General features: G+C 42.6%; 1 protein-coding gene across 1 annotated transcript in view; it reads left to right on the top strand.

Annotated features, from left to right (window-relative positions):
- The window catches only part of LOC308134397 (A disintegrin and metalloproteinase with thrombospondin motifs 2-like), a 122,204-nt gene that overhangs the window by 33,162 nt on the left and 65,520 nt on the right, over nt 1-23,522 (top strand). The window contains exon 3 of the mRNA XM_080502111.1: nt 22,592-22,769. Within this exon, the coding sequence (XP_080358237.1) occupies nt 22,592-22,769 (178 nt within the window). The remainder of the gene's footprint in view (nt 1-22,591; nt 22,770-23,522) is intronic.

Raw genomic sequence — 23,522 nt, 5'->3', positions numbered from 1 at the left:
TGAAAAAAAAAAACATTGTATGCAGAGACAGAAAGTACAGACAGGTTGTGTCTCACTACACACATTAAGGAAAACACACACACATACATATTGTACATACACACAGTCAGACAGAGGAAAGATCAGAGATCAGATGTACACAGACAGTTCAGTGCGGGCGGTGGCGCTCACATCTCTATTGGCGTCTGGGCCAGAAGAGGAGACATCAGGTAATTAAAAAGAAAAGTGAAAGAAAGAACAGGAGTCGGGGGGGGGGGTGGATGGGGTGAGTGGGAGGAAAGAAGAGAAAGAGGCCAGTAGGGAGAAGGATAATGGACAACCTCATGCAGGTTTGCCTGAAAACAGAACTTGTCATTAGCAGTGCCATCAGCAACCGCCATGGTAAAGACTGTTGGCTCCACCACGAATCCCATCATTTAGGTAAGACTCAGAAAGTCCTCACAGAAGAGACAGTTGCCTCATTTTGTCATCAGCACCATAGAACTTTGCATTTTGTCAGCCTGTGCATGAATGTATTCCTATGCTTGTGTACTGTATAGCTGTGCACATGTGTGCCGGTACTTTGTGTGTTCCTGTCCAGTGGTTAAATATTAAACTGGTGCTGTCAAGCTTGATCAGGAGGAACTCTGCTTCCAGGCATGTCCATCCCAGGCTCCCGGCAAGAAAAACAAATAAATAAGAGGAAAAAGGTAGGAAGTTGAATCACTTGTGACTGAAAGCAAAGAGCAGCAGCAAGAGAAAGAGAGAGACAGAATTTCACAGGGAAGAGCACAAGTGACACATTTCTATCTCTCTTCCTACATCCTTTGCTCCAGTCAGCTGTCCAGTCTGAGAGAAAGAGAGGGTGAGTGTGGAGGGGAGAGAGAGAGACACTGAGCTGTCATTATGAAAATAAAGCATGTTTTCACTTTTTGGGGGGAGTTGTTTGTTTCCTGTTGTCATGGCAGCAGTAAGTGAAGTTAGCTTGTGTCAGGTGCCTGTTGGTTTGACCCCGGTCTTTGAAGCTGACAAGCGCTCGAAAAACACACTGAGGAGTTTGGATGGTTCACATTCACACACCCACACAGGCTCTCATACATGCGCCGGGACGCATGCACACACACAGTCAGCTCTCAGATACTTCACATGGTGGGAGCAGGCGTGTTTGAAATGTTGGAACCAGACTTGATGTGGACCTGTTGCTTTAACTTCATTATGGAAAATTACTTTTTTTTTTCTTCTTTTTTTTTTTTTTTATCTAACGTCTCGGTTAAAGCTATAGACAAAAAATCCATGTACATGTGTGAGCACAGTGTTTAGCTGGAGAAATTCATGCTTAGATAAGACACTCCAAAAGCCAGCAGGGACAGATAAGTTTGTCTTCCCATTTCCTTATCCCTAAACTTTGCCTGTAAACAAACTGAAGCAAAGGTCCAACATGCTGGGGCAAAAATGAATAAGTAAAACAAAAAGTCCCACATGCACATTATTCATGTGGTACTATCCATTTGAACTGCATGTGCTGTTGCCTCAGTGCAGTCAAGAAGTAGAAAAGTGGCCCAGCTCTCTCTGCTCCGGCTGATTTGAAGTGAATGAGCCTCTCGTTCTGTAAGGCGTGTAAATATTTCAATAGTTCAGACGCCTGCGCTTGGCCTAGCCACAGCGCTAACATGTCATTGACCATTAGTGCTAACCTGCTGCTTCTGCTTTTCTGCTTTATCCTTTCTCACTTTTGTTTCTTCCAACTTTATTTCTTTCCACTTTTTGCCTCATCGCTGGTATGTCTGTGCATGCTAAAACATATTATTTCAGTAATGTTAAAACCATGGAGGGATCTCTAGTTTTGTAATCTTTATTCAGATTGGGGGGAAAAAATGCTTGGAGCCTGAGAGGCGACATGTGGGGCGCTTTCGTTCCAAACTTTCTGCTTGGGTTCAAACAGTCTCTGGTGTTTTTGTCAGTTTAGTTTTGTTTATTTGGGCAGGTGTTAAAACTGTCAGCAAAAGTATATTTCATCCTTTGAGGAACATTCAAAGAAATTAAATGTAACATGATTATCCAGATATTCTTGTTTGGAAACTGTTGTCATGTGTATGTGTATCCACTGCATCGGCCTATAAAGCTCACTGTGTGTTTATCTGGGAGCATTGAAACCTCATGCTCGGAGATTAAAATCTTTGTATACCATCCAATGTGCATGGGTTTACCTGGCACTGACTGGTTTGATTAACATTGCTTGAACTCATTTAGCAAGTGATGAAATGCATCGCATATAACAGATGTTTTATATATGTGGAAAAGTCACACTTCATTGCATAAGCAAAAAAAGGTTATTTATACAATTGTATTTAACAGTACCGAGGTCTGGTAGTAGAAACATAATCTCAGAAAAACTAAACCAATTAGATGTTTTAAGTTATGTGGTTTACTTTACTGTGTTTCAAATCTTGGTTGAGCAAAAGCAACATGTGTTCAAAGGGAGGTCATTAAAATCAGTTGTTTCGAAGGTATGAGAACGGATCCTCAGGGTGAACAAATAAAACAGTGAAAAGATAAACATTTTTATTTCTTTTATGGGCCTTTCTTTTTTGCCTTTGGCACACGCATACACACACACACACACTCACACACATACACACATGCACTTTTACACACCCATACTTCCACATAACACCGAGTTGGATCAATCAAAAGAACAACAAGCCCAGTCTGTCAACTCATGCACAGTCTGAGTCCAATCGATGCAGAGGCAGATCTTATTGGGCACACACACACACACACACACACACACACACACACACACACACACACACACACACACACACACACACACACACACACACACACTGTACAGACACACACACGCACACACACTGTACAGACACACACACATACACACTGTACAGACACTCTGCAGACATACACAGACTTGAGTCATATAGATTGCAATCTTTTATAGTGGCTTTGGTAATCTGTGTCTACCACACAGATGCTGTTGTGAGGCTGTCTGTTTATAAATCCTGCGCGTGTGTGTTGGAGAGACTGAGTCTGGAGAATGTTGAGGGAGTTGATGGATAAACAGGTTTCTTGAAATGTGCCACTTCTGCACTTAACCTACCAATGATTCACACTGAAAATAAGACTTGCAGAACACGAAGTGCGAGACAGTTGATCTAAAGCTGTTTGTGCCATTTTAGCTCTGTCTGTTCAATAGTTTTTTTTTCTTATTTTAGCTTTTTGCTGCAGTGGGAGTGAATAGCAATTGATGACGTTTTCATTGTTAAGAAACAAGATATTAAGTGAGCTTGACCCATGATGGATGGATGGATGGATGGATTTGAATATGTACCAATCTGGTTATATTCATCTTAATTTCTATTGAACTTTCTTTTAAAACTACAAAGGGATCCACACATGGATAAAAACCAGATCAATAAAGCAAATCTAATAGAATTGAAGTCATTGCCCTCCTCCCAGGATTTGGCATGTGTGCTTCTCATAATCATAACTCTCAGATTTATTTATGATGTTTTAGAAAGTATCTAATTAGGCTAGAATATAGCAAAGATTTAAAAAAAGGCAGGGGTACAGTTTGTCTAATTTCCTAAATAAATTAATTGCAGAGTGACATGGCTCTGATACCTTGGTTTCCACCACTGAATTTATTCCCATCATCCCACCAGTGGACTGTGAAGAACTTTTCAGGAACTGTCATGATGTCTAGCAGTTTTGGCTGCAGCGGGAGGTTTTGTAAATTAATTGCTAACACGAAACTGTTAAATCATTGGCTAAATAAGCTAAACGGTCTTATCAGACTCACAGCTGATGGAATTGAGAGTGCACTATTCTGAGTTTGAACAATTTATCATGTATACCACTGCCACGCCTTTTTTTTTTTTTGTTCAACCACCTGAAGCAAAGCCCTCGCTGTGTGTGTTTTGTCATGTTTGATATTGGCTCTGTTTTTGTTGAAGGGAGGTCCAAACCTGTGTGGTGTGTCTTTGCTAATTAAAACTGAATAATTGATACTTTGGTGAATTATTCAGAGGGGACAATTAGATCTAGAAACAATGGTAAACACAGGTAGACCTGCATAGGAGAAGAAGGGAGTGGGGAATTGAAACGGAGGAGGAGAAAGGGACAGCGTGGCCTTTATTCCTCTGGCTCCTTGCCAGCCCACTCACTCCATGAGCCTCACCCCTCCTGTTTCAGCCCCTTTTTTTCATGCTTATATCATACCCAACACTCCAAATGTCTGTCCTTGACTCTGCAGCGTTAATATCTCCGTTTTACCAGTTTTTTCCCCCACTTCGTTCCTTTTGTGCATCCCTTCCATCTTCACATCCTTCCTCCCTCTGTTTCTTTCTCCCCCACCTCTTCTTTTGCCTGTACCTGCTCTTTATTCCTCTTCTCCTTGCCGCACCCATTAGACTTTCCTTCTCCCTGTTGCTATGACATTAGCTAGCAGTAGCAGTGTCAGGCCGGTCTTGAGGGATGAGACTAAAGAGCTAAGTCTTGCTCTTTTCATTTAATTACTCCTCCCTCTCTTCAGCCCCCCCCCTCCCCTCCTTCCACCGTGCCTTGCTCTCCCCTGTACATCACACCCTGCCTTCCTTTACCTCCCTTTCTTTTCCGCCTCGTCCATGTGTTATTCCTATTCCTTTATTTCACCCCACCTGTGTTTGTGCATGCATTTGCTCCCTCGTGTTCTGCTTCTCTCTCTCTCTCTCTCTCTCTCTCTCTCTCTCTCTCTCTCTCTCTCTCTCTCTCTCTCTCTTCAAAAAGAGGAGGAGGTGGAGACAGGGGGGACATAACATCACACCCACACCCTTCCTATGAAACTGTTGGTATCTTTTGGGATGCTGCAGAACTCCACCCATCTGCCTCCAGCTTTCGACACTGCCTTCTTTTCTTTTTGTAGGAAATCCGTGAAAAAGTGAGGTTACCTATTGTATATGCTAACATCCTAATTGTGGCTGTGCAGGCACACGAAGGCTCTGCTAAGTGTGCGACGGTCTGTGTCTGATTCTGTATTTTGGCCTAGGCTTGACCTTGATTACCACAGTGATGGTGAGGCTCCTCATTAGTGCTGGACTGGAGGAAACAGGGTAATGAGGGAGCAGTATTGTCTTTAGGCACACAAACGCACCTTCACACACACACACACACACACACACACACACACACACACACACACACACACACACACACACACACACACACACACACACACACACACACACACACACACACACACACACACACACACACACACACACACACGCACACACAGATGCCAATGCACCGCTCCGTATTAGTGCCTGCATGCACCTGCTGACACCTGCGCTTATGCAAGATCTCATACATAAGCCTCATGTTAACACACACAAATACACAACGACACACACTCCTCCTGAGTACATCTCAGTCTCATGGCCCCCCACTCAGTTGTCTCGCCTCACCTTCTGTTTAGTGTTTTTTCTCTCCCACACACATTCTGCCTCTTCCCCTTGTCTCTGTCTTCCTCTCTCTGTTCTGCCCACCAGACAGACCTAGCAGACCTCTCTGCCCACTGAGTTCCTATGGACCTGGAATGCCACAGTGTCGCCCTCTGGTGGTTGCTTTTAAGGTGCCTCTACCACCTTAGAGGCATGTGGCTCGACATTGTCACGAGAAATGTTATCAAATATCTTGTGTTTTTATCAAATGTGACAGTAAATATTAACAAAACTGTTTGTTTTTTTTGTTTTGTTTTTTTAGATGGTAGGCTTAAAAAAGCTATAATTCAGTCTTGGTGTGGCGTTATCCTTTTATGATGTTCCACCAAGCAAGCACATGTTGGCTTCTTTATTTTTATTGACACTCATTAATATCAATAACCCTCCTTAATCATGGACTCACTACTTTTTTGGTAATGCACACCTGGGCTAGCCAGTTGTAGAAGACCCTGGTGTGCCCTTAACGTACCTTATCTTCTTGGTTGCGCCGCATCGCTACAAAAGAGTGTCCGCGATTTCTTCCCCATCCATAGTTGGAAGCAGGTGTATACAGTTGCATTTGTTGCTGTGACATTATAAAGTTGCAGAAGTCCAAATGACAGACTAATAGTTGTGTTTTCTTTTTCCCTCTTTTTCTTTTCTTTTCAACAGTATGGGATAAGGGTTAGGGTAAGATAGATGCAGATGATCCACCGAGGCAAACCGTGAAGGCCGCAGCTGGAAGTACATAGAGAACGCTATTAACAACTATATATACAACTATCAAACAGGTACAAAGCAAGCAAGACTGAGACGAAAGACAGATAAGCTGTTTAACTTTATGTTGGCTCCCGTCACACATTAAAGGAACTATGTACTTGTACAATCAATCAATCAATCAATCACATTTATTTTGTATAGCACATACAAAAATGCTTGACCCAACAGTGTTTACAACATATTTAAGTAAACAGTCAGGAATGCTGTCGAGGGTGGAGTTTGTAGGATATGGTACATAGACTGCACTGCATCAGAAAGGGTTGTAAGTTTAATTGGCTCAAACTGCTGGAAGACAGCTGGACACAGTGGAGGGACAGAGGGGTCAGTGAGAAGTGCCGGTGAAAAACTTAGATTAGAAACCTTGACAATAAAAGAGTTCAGGAAGTTTTCACACAGTGACGCTGATGGGACAACTCGGATCAGATTCCTGAATATTTACTGATGAGTGAAAAATATTAAAATTAATCTGGGCTCTCTGGTTGTTGCTGGCTACAAGGGCAGATTAAAAGTTAGACTTTTCACCTTTTACAGCTTTCTGATATGTAAATACTGCATCCCGTAAGATTTAGAAAGAGAACAGTAATTTGTCCTTTTTCCACTTTGTCTCAGCACATCTGCAGGCACAGCAGAGAGAGTGAGTGTTTTCATTCAGCCAGGGCTCACAAAGTTCTTTCACTCATTTTAAGCTCAAAGGTGCAAGGGAGTCTAATATATCGGTGCAGGTTCTGTTAAACAAGGTGGTGAGCTCGTCGGCACAGAGATCACCATCATCCAGTGTGTACAATTCTGAGTTTTTAAATGCAGCAAAAAACTGAGCGGAAGCCCAGTTGCACCAGGAAAACGGTGAGTGGTGACGTTTGCACAGCAGATTCCACGAGTGTACGAATCTCCTATGATTAATGAGGTGGATGGAAAGAGTGATCGCGGGCACTCATGGCTGGTGGCAGCAGGGTCCGGCTTTCGCTGTGGCGGCACAGCAATATCTGATGTGGTGGCGCGGAGCTCCACAGGCCTGGAGTTGTTTTGACCACAAGGGCCAGTCGCAGCTTCATCTCTGGAACTTCAGTCCTGGGTCCGGTCAGGGCGGGAGAGACTCCCAGAAAGTCTCCGCACAGCTTCTCTTGGCAGTCGCCGACGTGAGGCAGATGTCGATCCGGGACAGCGACGGGGTGACCTTGGGTATCACCAGAAAGCAGCGGGAGGGATGGGACGCCGTTTCAGCAGACTGGAAACCCGTCGTGGGGTTTACCGGTGGAGACGGAGCCACAGAGCCCATGGACACCGGGCCATCAGAGTATGGAATCATGGACACACCATCGGCCGCTAATGAGGAAGGAATCTCCACAGCATATCCAGGAGCTGAGCTCAGGCCGTCACCACCAGCCCATTTTGCTCAATCTGCGACAGAACCCTGAAGCAATTAGAGAGTGGGAGTGGAGGCGAGACAGTTTTAACTGGGATCCTTTGCTTGCTCCGGATCACAACCTCTGTCAATGATCGCTGGTGGTTGGGTGTAGAGCCAGAGGATGCCGGTGGGTGAGCGGGATCCCAGAGTTCTGTGTCCGGCAAGGCCGCAGAAAGAGAAGCAATCTCCATCAACTGTGTGTGGGCCACCGCCATGTATTCGGTCAGCAGAGCGTCTTTACTCCGCAGATCATCCGAGAGCCAGAGAATATTCTTTAACAGTTCATAAATCGTATTATGGCCTTCCTGAGTTGTGGGTCTTGTTCTGGATACATGGAGGTCACCTGTGTGTGTGCTGAGCTCCGAATAGACGGTGTGCAGTGCTTAAAAATAAATTGCACTTAAGTTGAAAGTGACATTTGATCTAGGGCTGCCTTTTCTCCCTGGATTCCCTCAAATATTCCCTGTGGCTTGTGCTTGCTCCAAAGCTTTGTATTGAGGTGACAATATGATGTGTTCAACCATGATGGTGTCTGTCAGAAAAATCTGCACCATGAAACTTGACATCCTCGTTCTCTGAAAATCATTCAAATAGATGTTTGATATCTTTAGGAATGTTTGTGATGAAGCAGCACTACACCATGTGCTCCTGGCTTGACCCACCAAAGGTCTTTTATTTTCACATGTGGTTATTCGAATCACGGCCTTTTTCACTGTAATGATGTGCTTTATAGTGGAGGGAAGGGAAGCAGTTCATCGAACGGTCAATGTGATTGCGCGCCAAGATGTGTGCTCATTAATTTCAATGAACTAAAATACAAGCTTGAACCTGGGAGGATCAGTGGTACAGTGGCAAGAACTGTGAACACATCACAAGAAGTGTCTGGGGTTTGAACCCACTGGTCTCTCTGTGTAGAGCTTTATGTTTTCCCATTTTCCAGGATTTCTGTAGGTGTTGGAAGCTCTACAATAACAATGAAAGTAAGCAAAAGAAAGGGAAAGACAGTGCTGGGTGGAGAACAAAGACGCTCTGTTGTCTCGTGGCCTCAGTTGACTGACACTCTGTTTGCCTCTCAAGCCTCCTACATGCTTCAAGCAGCTTCCGTCCACAAGTAGGCATGAAAACATAGTGGACTCTTGTCCTTTCACTTTCAAGGAGTTATTAGGAGCTCTGGTATGCTGGTGTTAAGAATTCCTTTTTTCTTGTCAGGTAAGAACCACGAATAGAATAGAATAGAATAGAATAGATCTTTATTGTCACTGTGGAATCCATTTGGGGGAAGAAAACCCATGACTGATTGAAAATAGCAATTGAAGGCCTCCATTATTCCTGCTCTGGCAACTACCCATCAATTCATTTTGGCTGCAGATTTCCTAATGATTGCTACCATCATAACTGGCAGCATTATTAAATTATGATAGATATGATCACGGACATATTTAAATTAGACTACACACAAATAAAATGCTAAATATAAAAAAAATAAAGTGATAACTTGCATGTAACATAGGGATACACATACACTTTGATTTTATTCGTACAACGCCTCACTATAGTTCTATTGAAAGGTTGAGATCCAGATTTTTCTAGGTGTCACTAAAGGGGCTTTCCTTTGTTTAGGTACAAGCTCTGACTTTTAATGCAATATGTGAAGGCTCATGTTCATGAACAGTGACATATTTTTAAACCACATAACTCACAATAATGGACAATTGAACAATAGATTTAACCGAAAAAAGTGATAATAGTATATACCAACAGAATTATTTGTGCCTTTTTCAGTGTTGGGATGAGGATGGGATTTGTGCAAAAAGTTCAAATCGTCGCTGTGAAAAAGAAAAAAAACCAAAACCCTTTTGCCTTCATGTCTCAGTTACATCACTGACTAAGTAAATGCACACTAGGCATTTCGACAACTGGCCCTGATTTTACCTCTTCACCTCATCAACACCCTGCCACACTCACTCAGACACATGAGGACACTTGCATAAAGGCGCAGTGTCTCACACAGAGTGACAGTGGATAGCATAGCTGGAATTCTTGGAATTTTGAAGTGCTTGAATGTGAGTGTTTTTTTGTTTTTTTTACAGTTGGAAACATAAATAAATTTTTACAAAAAAAAACAAAACATTAAAAAAAGATAATAGAAATCAGATTCTTTTACTTCAAAATGTCTTTGTTTGTCTCAAGGAAATCTCAAGGTTTGTTGCTGTGATTACAGTAATGCTTATATTTTCTTTCTAAGTGAGTCAATCATAATTCAGGATGTTCAAATCAAGCCGGCGCCCATGTAAAAGGAAGCTTTTGTAGTAAGAGTTGAATACATTTGTAAAGACCAGGGTGTCTCTCCTCCTCTCTTGTCTGTTCCACTGTCTCCCTTTTCCTTCGCGGTCTATCCAACAAGATGCTGATTAAGTCCCACTATTCTTTTGCTTTGATTGCTCCCCTCAGAAGAGATATAAGAGGAGCTGTCTTCTCCGCATGAGAGAGAGAACGCTAACAATTCAAAGGTAGATCTTCATACGTTGCCTTCCCCCATCCACTTTTCCACTTGCTGATTCCAATGGAAAACAGCTGGAAGATTAAAAAAAAAAAGAGGAGTGAAGGGAGATGAGACAGGTCAGAAAAATATGGAATTTACACCAGAAGGGCAGATTGAGTTGAAGATCTGTCAAACTGATGAGTGTCAAAATATTTGTCGAGGACATGAAAGACTGTTGGAGAAATCAACATTACATGTATGTTCATTTAAAACAATGAAGTATGCATTTTCGAGCACCGACTACGAGACTCAAAAACTATTCCAACCACAGTGAGTCAGTTGTTTTTTCCATTACATGACGTCTGTGTGACACATCGTAGCTTCTCATGAGTTCCAAAGATCCACTAAAGCGTGAAGAAATTAAATGTCGTACATTGATGTAACCCGCAGAAGAATTGCTGGTTACTTGACTTTTGTGTGCATTCCATTGTTTAGTTCTTTTGGGGGTGTATTTTTGTCATTAAAAAAAGTCATAAGAATATGGTTTGAAGGTATTATGGTGGTCACATAGGACAACTACAAGCTGGCAGTTTACTCTCAGACTGAGGCCTTGACTCTTTATGATCCTGGTCGTTTCTAGTTATTAGTCAGTCTTCATTGGGACTGACAAGGAATCATTTTTTTATTATTCTGATATGTATGATAAATTAAGCCTTTTGCTTGTGGTTCACTGGATCAGAGTGCTTATTTCCAGGGTTATTCTTCCTTTTTTTTGGAGGGGGGTTGGGGAGAAGTATGTCAATCTTACAGAGAGCATAAGAATTGTAAAGGACAGACAAATAACATTGGGAATGAGAGAAGAGAACTTTGAGTCCGAGACGTTTTGACATTATTTGGGGAAATAGCAGCAGCAGTGCCTATGTTGATTTTGAGCAACAATAGTGCAGCAGGAAGCTGCACTTTCACTATCACATTTAATTCATCACCGAGCAGGAAGAACACAATAAAAACAGGCAGGAATGAACTCAGAGGTATGCCGTGGCCAAGAAGACCGAACCTCTCGGAGGACCGCCTTGATTAGTCTCTGATGTAAAAAGATCTCTAACAGTGAGGAAACATCACTTGACAGTACAGAGTGACCTGTCACAGAGAGAGCGTGTTCCGAGTTACATTTCAGCCAGCAAGATACCGCATATCTCCTGCAGGTCTTCATCAGCTTATCAAAAGAAAAAAAACAAAAAAACAAAACAAAACCGCACAGTCACGTGTTTTCCGACAGGTAGCTAACCTCGTTCATTTGAAAGGATTAGTTGTCCTAAAATGAACAGGCAAAGAGTAGCGCTGTGAGCGCTCCTGATCCCCGTGGACTTGTGCTTACGCCCATGTGTTCGTCTGCGTGATGTCTTACATGTGCATGCACATGCATGTCTTTCAATGCGTGTGAGGTCAAAAAGGTGGCGAGCAGGGGCCAACTCCCAGCCGGAGCAAGTCTTTGATTGGCTCCTGCTGTTGCCCTGAGAAAATGTGATTGGTTTTTAAGTCCAGCAGTCAGCGCAGAGAGCAGGTAGGGGTGGGCCTTCACTCAGCTCTGTTGCTAGGTTACAGGTATACCCAATAGATGTGGCGATATAGAGATAGAGTACAGATAAGGTTGAGGGGATGGGTGTGGAACTGAGCGACGGTCTTTGTGTGCGTGTGTGCGCGCGTGTGTGTGTGTGTGTGTGTGTGTGTGTGTGTGTGTGTGTGTGTGTGTGTGTGTGTGTGTGTGTGTGTGTGTGCGCGTGTGTGCGTGCGTGCGTGCGTGCGTGCGTGTTAAGTGATTTCCAGCACCAGGGATGGGTCGATATGGGTCACGAAGATGGAAAGAAGAGTGACATAGAAAGGGAGTGACATCAAGAGACAGACACAGAGGGGTTCCCTGGGAGTTGCGGGAAGAAAAAAGAAAAAAAACTAGACTCATTGTGTTTTAGTGCAAAATTGTGTTCGTAGAGAAGAACATCATTTATCCACATTCCAACGATCTAAACCAACAGCTTATCCAAACATTTGGAATGGACTGAAGAAGAGCCGATAAAAAAAAAGCGAGAATATTTGAGCTATTTTATAAACAAACAAGCCAAGATTCCTCATTTCCGATTGTTTGTATAACACACGATGCCGTGTTTTTTGTTTTCACCGACCTCCTCAAGAACGTACAGGTGCGGCACTGTGATTATTACTGGCTGGCAGATCCCAGGCCTGTGGTTGATTTGTAATTCATTAAAGTGCTGTTGTATTAATCACAGACTGGTCCAGACAACACTGCTCTGAGGACAGCTGTTCCGTTGCACTTAGATCGCAATCATAGAGCGGTCAGTCGCCACTAATCGGGGTCATTTATCAATCTCGAAGACCACACACACAAATGTTAGCGTTCCAAAACACACACACACATACGCACACACACACACACACACACACACACACACACACACACACACACACACACACACACACACACACACACACACACACACACACACACACACACACACACACACACACACACACACTGATCGATTGCAAGGCTGGGCCTGTAAGAAGGATTGATGGGTGCTCGCCTGGTGCCGTGTGTGTGTGTGTGTGTGTGTGTGTGTGTGTGTGTGTGTGTGTGTGTGTGTGTGTGTGTGTGTGTGTGTGTGTGTGTGTGTGTGTGTGTGTGTGTGTGTGTGTGTGTGTGTGTGTGTGTGTGTGTGTGTGTGTGTGTGTGTGTGTGTGTGTGTGTGTGTGTGTGTGTGTGTGTGTGAGAGAGAGAGGGAGAGCGAGAGAGAGAGGAGACCACACAAAGACTCAAGATCTGTAAAGATTAACCTTCAGTCCATTAAAGTGTGTGTCAACTCGTCCTTTACAAATGAGTTGGACAACACAATTAATGTGTTTCTGACCTACTTCCTCAATTTCTTACCTTCAGGCCCACTTACAGCTCTGGCTCGCAGCTTTCAATCACATCTCAGTGTTCTTCACTGGAGTTCAACATGGTTTTTTTATTGACTCATCTGCCACTTTCAATGCCTCCAAATGTACAACCTGCTGTACAAACAGTACTATTCACCTCACTGGAGGATTCATAGAGCGGTTCGGGTGGATTTATATTTTTGGAGGGGGGTTTATGCATGTTATTATTCTGCTTTACATTAATTATAGTCAATAAAAGAGCATTGGCTTGGCTGCTTTAAAGCAGAAAGTAATACAGTTGTGTAAACATAAAAGTGACATATGATAAAACAGTAATTTCAAACAAAAGACATATTTGTCATTATATACCAGAACTGAGTATCAGTAATATCTTTAAATACAGTGTTTGATAAGTAAAAAAAAAAACCCACCAACAAAACAAACCCCGATTCACTGGTGTGTTTTTATTTATTTGTCTTTTATTTTATTGTAACACGTGAATTTAATATGATGTAAAAATCAAGTTCAGTTCAGTTCAGCACTTGCCTGAAGAACATCTATTTTCTTTGCATAACGAGACTAATTTTAAAAGCGTCTGATTCCTTTGATTTTTTATTTGATCTTGAAAGGCTACACAATAGCTGAAGAAAGTAAAAGAGAAGCATTTTTTTCTGAAGTAACATGTTTCCAGTGTAAGTAGTACGTGTCCTACATAGTTTGTATAACTGAATCAATTAAATTGTTCATCTCTGGTGATGAGGAAGATAAGACACCATCTCCTGCTCTCCCGGTCTGTCAAATCAAGTCAAGTACAGGACTATTACCAGGAAAATGACTCTAATACTTTTACAAAGCAGTGAATCACCAGAAAATCACAACCCGGCAAGTAATTGGTTTTCGTTTTATTTGCAACCTTTACAATCAGGATCATGTGAATCGTGCAGAAATCAATTATCAGATTAATCAACCTGTCACGTTTTGCGAGATGCCTGAGATTTATTTGTTTTCAATTTTAATTTTTATGATGTAGATTTATTCATTTCCAGGTTTGAACTATATATAAGTAAACTTTCCAGGGTGTAAACAGATTTCAAGCCCGATAGGCATTTGCTCCTTCAGAGACTTTTGTTACGGTGCCCCGGGGTTTGTTTGGAGTTCATTGCACTGCCGAACAGTATTTTGGCATTGTTGGAACTGTTGTAAAACGAGAAACGGAGAAGCCTTCCTGCCAGCCCGGCAGCAACGTCTCGTGTTGTTCAGCCCGTGGCCCTCTGCGACAAACCTGACACTCCGTTCAGAAAGTACAGGCCCTCTGCTAATACCTGAGCCGTCCTGTGAAAAGACAACAGTGGAGACTAGAGTGTGGGTGCTTTCGATGATTGAATCTTGTAAACATTCCCCACACTTGTCCTGACTCCTCCTTGTTGGTCAGGCCAAGAACATTTGGCTGTCTGGGAAAGCTGTCAGACTGCTGAGAGAAGAAGAACGAAAGGACACAACGGAGAGTCGGGGGAGAAAAGGAGGAGGAGAACGCTGGCTCCACTGCTGAGCTGATTATGGAGTCAATGACTGTTTTGTTTATATTTTCCCCCCTTATATTGTTGTTAATTGAGCCAAACTTTTTCCAGGGGATATTTTCAATCATGATCTTTTCATGCTTTGCTTTTAAAATATCCTACTTATTCTCGTTCATCTGATTTTTACCTTCCACTTCCTTTAAACCCTGCCGGTGGGTGGAGGTGAGTCAAAGCAGAACATATTTGTTCGGCTTTGACTCCTCTGCTCATTCTGTCTCGACTTCTTCTTTTTCCATCCTTGTAGTGCTGATTCATAATGTCTGTTTGGATAGAAAACAGAGGGAGGTAGCTTCTGTCCCGATGAATAACAACAGGAATTGCGAGAGAGAGAAAGAGAGAGAGAGAGAGAGAGAGAGAGAGAGAGAGAGAGAGAGAGCGAGAGCAGGACACTGAAGCAGCCCAAACTGTCTGTCTGGCTGGTACTCAGTCTATCTGCCATACTGTCAGCAACTGTGTTTCTGTCTGTGTCGGCGCTCTCACCCTGAACCAGAATTTCCACAGATCATGCTGTCAGGTTAACCAGGTTTGGCTTACCACTGCTATTCTTAGGTGCGCGCCATCCAGAGTCTGTTGAAATAATGTGCCCTATGCTCCGTAGTTTCTTTTTCCGACACCTGGGTCTGTCTTGCCTCCCTGACACTCGAAGTGCTATTATGAGGGGAGGAAAGAGATGATGTACGGTAGGAGAGGATACTAATGGAATTGCAGGAAAACACTGGAGGATGTACAATAAGTGCGATGGAAAAGAAGAGAGGGAGGCAGGGAGCAAAAGGAGAAGCAGATAATGTGGCAGTGAAGGGAGAAAGGAAATGAGGGAAGACTGCAAATAGTGGGACTATGAGTGCGATAACTTAAAAAATTGCTTTTGGATTTAACACACTAAAGCCTCAGGGTGGCTCTTTCCTATTGACTCATGTTCTTCCTTTGCAATGTGAGATTTTTACTAAAACTTTTACTTAAAATTTCCCTTGTGGTGATTGTAAACTCTGAACATCATCAGCCTGACCACATGATGAAATCCTGAAATGAGTCAGTCCCTGTGTGTGTGTGTGTGTGTGTGTGTGTGTGTGTGTGTGTGTGTGTGTGTGTGTGTGTGTGTGTGTGTGTGTGTGTGTGTGTGTGTGTGTGTGTGTGTGTGTGTGTGTGACACACAGAGAGCGAGAGCGAGAGAGAGAGAGAGAGAGAGAGAGAGAGAGAGAGAGAGAGAGAGAGAGAGAGCCTGCCAGAAGTGTGGAGTTTGGCTGACAAACTGTGGTCAACAATGTAGGTCAAAGATGAACAATTTGCAAATGAGGTGCAGAAAGGGAACAGGGGATATGAAGTGAGTAGGGCAGGGCTGCCGTGCATGTGTACGTACACAGTAATGTGTAGGTGTGTGACCATTTTTAGAGACCACTCTATGTAATGAATTGAACACGGTGGGAAGGATAAGGCTGCATCACTGTGGCTTAAATCAGTTTGGCATCTGGCTCGTAACACATGCACACATGCATGTACTTGTGTACATACACACACACACACACACACACACACACACACACACACACACACACACACACACACACGCACACACACATCCTGCATGAGCGTGCATTTGACGATGGACAGAGATGAAAGAAATATCACAAAGTCCAAGCACAAGCCGGCCTCCCTCCTCTAGTATATTTATGTTTAATACATTTTGTTTGCTGTGTCGAAGTTACTCTGCTCATCCTCCTCAAATATCCATGATTAACATAATTGGGCGATCACTTCACTCCTTACAACATTAAGCAAATAATTTAATTCATTTAATGAATCTGTCTTAATATTTAACCATAATCGGGAGTTCACAAACTCTTCCCCTTCCTTCCACTCACTACCTTTTCTCCTCACGAGCAGCAAAGAGGAAAGCTTTTGCCAAGGGTCATAAGTGTCTCATATATTTAGTTTCACTGAATGTTTTAAATAGCTTTGCTTTTTTTTTTGCTTGCATACAATTAAAATAAATCTACATTTTTTATTTCATTATTATATGTTAACCAGAGCGATATATATAATCCGAATACAAAACATGGCTTATGCTGGGATTGGTCTCTCTCAGCACAAAGGTATAATTTGCCGTTGATGCGATTAGAAGAGACGGCATTAATATTTAGGGTGACGTGTCCTTTTAATCTCTCCCTCTGAAGTGTGTCTAATTTTTCACATCAGCCTTACTATTGTACGCGGCTGATTCTCCCATGACTCAAAGGGTGAATGAATGGAGGGTTACACAGTGTGTGAGTCACTATCAAAGCTATATTTGTGTGTGTGTGTGTCTGCGTGCATGCGTGCGCCCTGGCTGCCTGTAGATGCATGTGTGCAACTGTGTGTGAAGTTAGCCAGCAGTAGCAGGGTTATGAATCAGATCAAACACGCACAGCCACACATCGTGACACCAGATCAAACATCCACATGCGCTCTGCCTGCATTGGCCTGAGCTGAAGGGCCCGGCCCAGTGTGACTTTGATCCTCACCACAACATCCGCTCTTCCACTCCAACACTGCTTTTCTGCTACTCGTCTGTCTCACGTGCCCCTCAGGACACTTACCCCGGCCTCAAGTTACTCCTTTCAGATCTTCAAATAGAGCTCGGTGTGGTTTCAAACACTGAGGAACCCTACAGTTGTAACTCGACACTCAGAGTTGAAAATCCAGATTTGGAGCTCTTGATGAGATTCAGGTCTCGGGGGTGAGGGGTCGTGGTCAGTGTCACCGTTTCAGTGACCATGAGAGTAATAGTAACACCATATGCAGCGTATCTTGATTTGTGATTAAGACTTAAGACACATGCTAATGTTATATTTCCATGCCAACATCTCATAACCGTTACCCAATTCACAGTATCGAGAAAACAAAACATTGCTCCCATATACTCGTCATCCTTGTGACCTGCATGGCTTCGGCAGTGCGACTGCTCAATCTTTGAATGGCACAAAGCTAATGCTTGCCCTCGTATGAATCTCCAGCCAGGATCATTGGCGACACTGTTTACCTATCAGGCTGGGACTTTGGAAATCATCAGTTTAATGGTTTGTAGTGCATCATTCATAGAATTATAGAGGCTTATTTAACTTTGCTTTGTGGATACTTGACTGTACTCCGAAGTAAAATTCACAGCCAAGGGAACAAAATCAAACGGATGGTGTTATTCATCAATGTTTCATGTGGGAAACAAGGAATGTTTCCAAATCTCTCCAATTGAAATGAAGAGGCCAAAAATGGCATTGTATAAAAATTAACAATACACATATTAATGGCAAACACAGCAAGTTGAACTACTCATGAGTGTAATGTTAGGAAACATTAAAAAATTTAAATAGTGAGCTTAACTCAAAGTGTTTATTATTTAATCTCGAAAAGTGCATCTGAAATGTTGCCATATACGAGCAATTCCGATAAATTCTATTAGTGAGACATCTGCCATGACAACTTCTACAACTCAAGTTAGCAATTTTTTTAGTTTTATTTTTCATAAAAGCATTGAACAAGGACATCTAAACACCCTCACTGCAAAAGAAACTGAATAGAAAGGCTTCAATAGTCAAACAGGTTTCATACACGGTTTATCATCCATCTGCCTTCTATAACAGACTTGTGTATCGAACTTAGAGGTGAGGGACACTCAGAGACACAACCCCAGCACACATACAGTAAATGATATAAATCCATTTGACCTTTTGAGCCAGATGTGCATGATACTTCCTGTGTATAATCTAAATACATGAACTATAAATGTTTTTAGGTGATAAAATGCAGAGAGTGAGGATGAAAGATTTAACTGTCTCATGAGGGGAGAGAAGCTAATAAGCTAAATTTTAACACGTCAAACCTAATAAAACATCTTCAGGCTCATCACCCAGAGGAGCACAATGAATTTACTGTAATAAGAGAACAGCAGCCAGCGAGGCAGCTGCGGCTCGAGAAGTCCCCGAACAGGCAAGAGCAGTCTTGGAGTGATAATGCTAAAACGACACAATTCACAGAGAAAATAGCAGGAATTTGTAGCAGCAAATGAAGCATTACCCTGTAGAAAACATAAGCTAGCAAGCATAACTTTGTTTAAAAAAAAAAAAAAAAAAATCTCAGGTATGATAAGAGGGGTGGTTTTTGATCTGATGTCACGGGAAATTGAAAATTTATAGTAAATATTTCTTTAAAAACAGACACATGGGTCACTCCTCTTGTAACAAATGTATTGCTAAAAGACAGTTCGGTGGGGTCACAGGACCAAATATAGTCTTCACAAGGTGGTCTAACCTTGAAGCACGTCTGTTTTTCCTCATTGAGAAAAGCCAGCTGAAATGGTTTGGCCATCTAATTATTATCCCAGCGATCATCCTCCATCATTCGCGTACCAGGAAAACTGTGATGAAGGCCCCGAGGTCGGCCCAAAATCATCCTGGAGGGATTAAAACTCTTGGTTGGCCTGCGAATGGAGAGGAACAAATTAACCTGTATCATTAAAAAAAAAAAAAAAAAAAAAAGTATTAAAAAAAGCAAAAACAGTTTGCAGGACCTTCTTTCACCCAATTTGCCAGTAGACATTGTCTGTTACAAATGTCACACAGAGCGAAGAAAACACAGACATACGCTCACTGCTGGAGCTCACTCTTGTAATACCACTCAAGGATAAACTTCATAATGTCATCAGGAGGTAAATTAAGAAGGTGGTTCTGAAGGTCTGTTAGATTTTTTCTTTTCAAGAAAATAATCCAGGTAATTTATGTGTGAACAGAAAGTGCTAATTGCCAGAGCAGTAGGACTGCACTGAGACAGATTTGTCAAAATATAAACAAATAAACCATAGGCTAACAACATGAAACAACTGAAGATTCATTTCAAACCATTGTAACTTTGATAAAACATCAATCGGCTGCATTTCAATTAGAATCAATGTTCAGCACAAATCTGTTAAATGTGAAATAAATCTCTACTAAGATGTTTCACGTGCCAATACATGGCTGCAGAAAACTCGGTGACATTTCTGTCCTCTGTTGTTTTCATTATAATGAAATCATATCTAATATTGTGTCTCATGCCTTTATTTTCCGGACTCAAATATAAACAAACTTTGTGGGATTTCTTGTACAATGTGAGATTGTGGTTGTCAACTGACTTTACAAGGCATTATTACCATCTGCTATTAAGGAATGTGAATGTCCGACACTACAATGATTTTCTGATTTTATTTGGCCGGGCAAAGGCCCTCGTCTTACTGAAAATGGGCCATCGACCCAGCGGACAAGAATCGCTGCTCTATCCCTAATTTATCCAGAGTAGAGTCAAAGGAGACTTTGGCCTTTTCCTGCTGAATACCAAGTGAAAAGTACTCATGGTCAACACGGATATCTCAACCCAAAATACACAAACACACACTCAAGTTCATAGATTATATAAGGATGTCGAAGTTCTTGGTGAAAGCCAAACGGTCACATGAGGAACATGCAACCCAGAAACGGTGTCACTGTGAATACACACTGCAACGCACTGCGCGAAAATCACCAATGAAGATAAAATAAAGGACGGAAATAAAACGTGGCTGAGTTTCTGAAGTGAGTGAAGCTCAGGCTTGCCGGTGTATGACGTCACACCATCAAGTCCCCCTTTGTTTGATTTGATTTGATTTCCCGGCCAGAAGTGACCTTGCGTCTCCCGGTCCATGTTGGCTGATGGTGTTCCGGCCCGTCGTTCAGAAAGTTCCACACCTGCTCTGGACAGCCCTTGGACAATCCTCCCTTAATCCCATTATTAGGACTTGGCCTTACACTGTGGGATTTTGGCTGTCCCAGATTGAAGACAGATGACTGTGATGATCTATTTGATCGGAGCTTAAAATCTGTTTTGTCACGTCGTACAGTCTTCGTGGCCAGTGTCATGGTTGTACAGCCACAGACATCTCAAGATCATCTTCTGACAGTGTTCAGAGCATTGCACACAAACGTAATGTTTATCAAAGTTTAATACATGTCACGCAATGCAGCAGCGACTCATCAGACCACAAAGTCTGTAGCAGCCTTTTAAAGGAAGAGAAGAAAGTGCGTCTCTTAATAGAAATGTGTGTAGACGCTTTGATGCTGCTTTCATATGAATTCTTTTTTTTTCAAAAGATCTGTCCACTTCTACGGCTTCCTGACACCCCCCCCCCCCCCCCCCCCCCCCACACACACACACACACCGCCACCCCCACCCCCCGCCATCACTGTGCTGGCTCTGATCGATCCAACCATGTCTCCGAGTCCCACATGTCATCTTTTTTCTTTGACACAGCTCTCCTATCGACACTGCTTGGTATTCTGGAGTGGGAATGCATGCACCATCGCAGATCCATCAGGTCCGATCGGAATGCCACACCACGGCTCGGGAAAGTAAAGGAATGAGAAGGGAGGGGGGGGGGGGGTGGAGGGTGGAGGTCAGCAGCTTGTCGACTTCCTTCTGGGACTAAAGCTTCGGACAAGTAAGGAGGGAAAAAGAGAGAGGGATGATAGAAGATGAGGGTAATGGCATGGGGGGGAAAAAAGCCCCTTTTCATTCCAATAATGGGGCTATTTTTGTTAATGTCCTTTTTTTTTTCCCAACATGCCTCTCAAGGAGCATACACATTCTATTTTTTATTGCATTCAGATCCCAGTCTGTCAGCTGTTTGCATACTTGCATGCACAGTAGGACCAACTACTAGGATATAACTAGGATCAGTTCTCTGTCTGTTGGATATTGGACTTTGTGTCATGTTTGTGTCATGATGGCTTTGTCATGATATTGTAAGTGTGTGAAAGTTGAAGTTGAAGTTGAGCTCATTAAGTTGAAATACATTTACTTGATGATGTGCAGCAGCCAGATGGCATATGCATCAACAACATATCACAATTTAGCAGAGATCTGAAATTACTTTAGTAAACAAAGAAATGTAAAGAGTGACAGACGATGAGATATTCAATCTGTCTATACAACATCAATTTATTGAATATATGTCTCAAGGGAAAGAATTTCACATATATAAGACGTTTTCTCCACAATATGTTTATATTCTGGTCGTTGTGAACTAGTCATTTCTTTATTTCTTTTAAACAAATGTCTTCGCAGCATAAAAAAAAACAAACACGCAGCTTTTCATTGTTCTTTCGTCTGTAATGCATACTGGATTTGTTTTTCATCAGCTCGCTATCCTCTCTTCAACTTTCCCATCATCTCCTCCCCGTGTCAGAAAAGAAGGAATAGCAGAACAACCAAGTGTTGATTGTCTTGATGTTTCTTCTTTTCTTCATTTATCACTCTTTATTTTCCGCCCCGCTCCTCAAAAGCTTCTCCATCCTCTGTGCTTATCTCCCCCATGGCTTTCCTCTACAGCAGTACGTTGCCTTGGTAATTACCAGTTGTCTTAAACAGACAGATGGAATAAGAGAGAGTGACGGGCAATTTTCCCAGTGCCTGTTTTCATGTGTGCATGCATGCATGTGCTGTAAGCACGCTTCTTTACTTCCCTCCATCGACCCCCCCCCCCCCCCCTTCAATTTCTCACACACTTCCTGTGAGCTTGCATGCCTGCATGGTTGATTGTGTGTGTGTGTCAGGCGGATGTGGGGAATTACCTGACAGGATGTGTTAGCAGAGGATTGGAGTGGGACAGTCTCATCTCCTGCCCTTCTGCTGGCCATTTCAGATGCCGTGTGTCACTCTGACCCTCTGCAAGGCCCCAAGAGGGATCAGCGCTCGCCCTTTCTCTTGTCTCCCTACCTGTCCTGAACACAGCGGTGCAGGGAAATACAGGGTTTTTTCCTTGCTCAAAACTGTCACAGATTCAAAGGATTGGTAGGGAAGGAGACTGCAAAACACGCGAGAAGAAGTCCAGATTTAGAAGAGAGACTGTCACCCTTGATCATCATGTCAAAGTTCAACTGTGTATATTCATGTAATACAAATAATGTATCTTTTCCAGGCCGGCATGATCAGGACGGAGCAAGAGGAGTTTTTTATCGAGCCGGTGGAGAGGGGCGATGGGGTGATCGAAGAGGAGGAGGAGGAGGGAGGAAGAGGAAGGACACACATTGTCTATCGCTCTTCAGCCGTTAAGAAGGTGCCCATCAGTAGCGCAGCAGCGGACTACCACTCCAGAGGTTAGCCTCTCATTCCCATTGTGCTGTCCTCCACTTGCAGCTCTCACTGGGCACTCTTCATACACACTGCAGCACAGCGCCGTGATCTTCATTTTAGTTACACTGGCTCCATATGAAAATTATTCAACCACACTGGCGTCATGCCAAATCCCCGCTCATTTACCCTGAAGCCTCCCAAGTTCTAACAAAAAGAACTTTTGTTGTCATTATGCTTCACTCAAATAAACAAGAATATTAAAGGACTGTTTCCTCACATACACCTTGTTATATAATCATAACTAACTATTGTATGCAAAGGCAGTGAGTCACAGTGTGAGCATACCCTCCTGTCAAAAAGATTACACCTACACACATTCAAAATGCATCCCCCCGTCACTGCACTCATTTTCCATCAAGAAAGAAGTGATATAAGGAGGTTCACGTGTTTGATTGGGAAGGTAACACCTTCTGAATGGTTAATAGAATTATACACTCCCTTAGCTGCCCAAATAATTACCAGCTGGAATTCAGGTCTTTGGGTTTGTCGCTGTATGTATTTGCTTCCATCTTGCACTCTACAGATGAAACCAGCAGTCGAAATTAACCAAAAGGGACCGTATTTTAGAGAAAGCCTTATACTTTATGTTCGTCTACTACGTATTCAAGTAGACTGTAATAATCAAGGTCTAAATATTATCACACATGCAAAAAGATCTTTTATTACTAAAATCAATTTAGTCGTCTTTTGCTCTTTATTTCTCAAAAAAAAAATTT

This window comes from Blennius ocellaris (genome assembly GCF_963422515.1).
Source record: "Blennius ocellaris genome assembly, chromosome: 9".
NCBI lineage: Eukaryota > Metazoa > Chordata > Actinopteri > Blenniiformes > Blenniidae > Blennius > Blennius ocellaris.
This window is presented reverse-complemented; position numbering and strand designations above follow the sequence as displayed.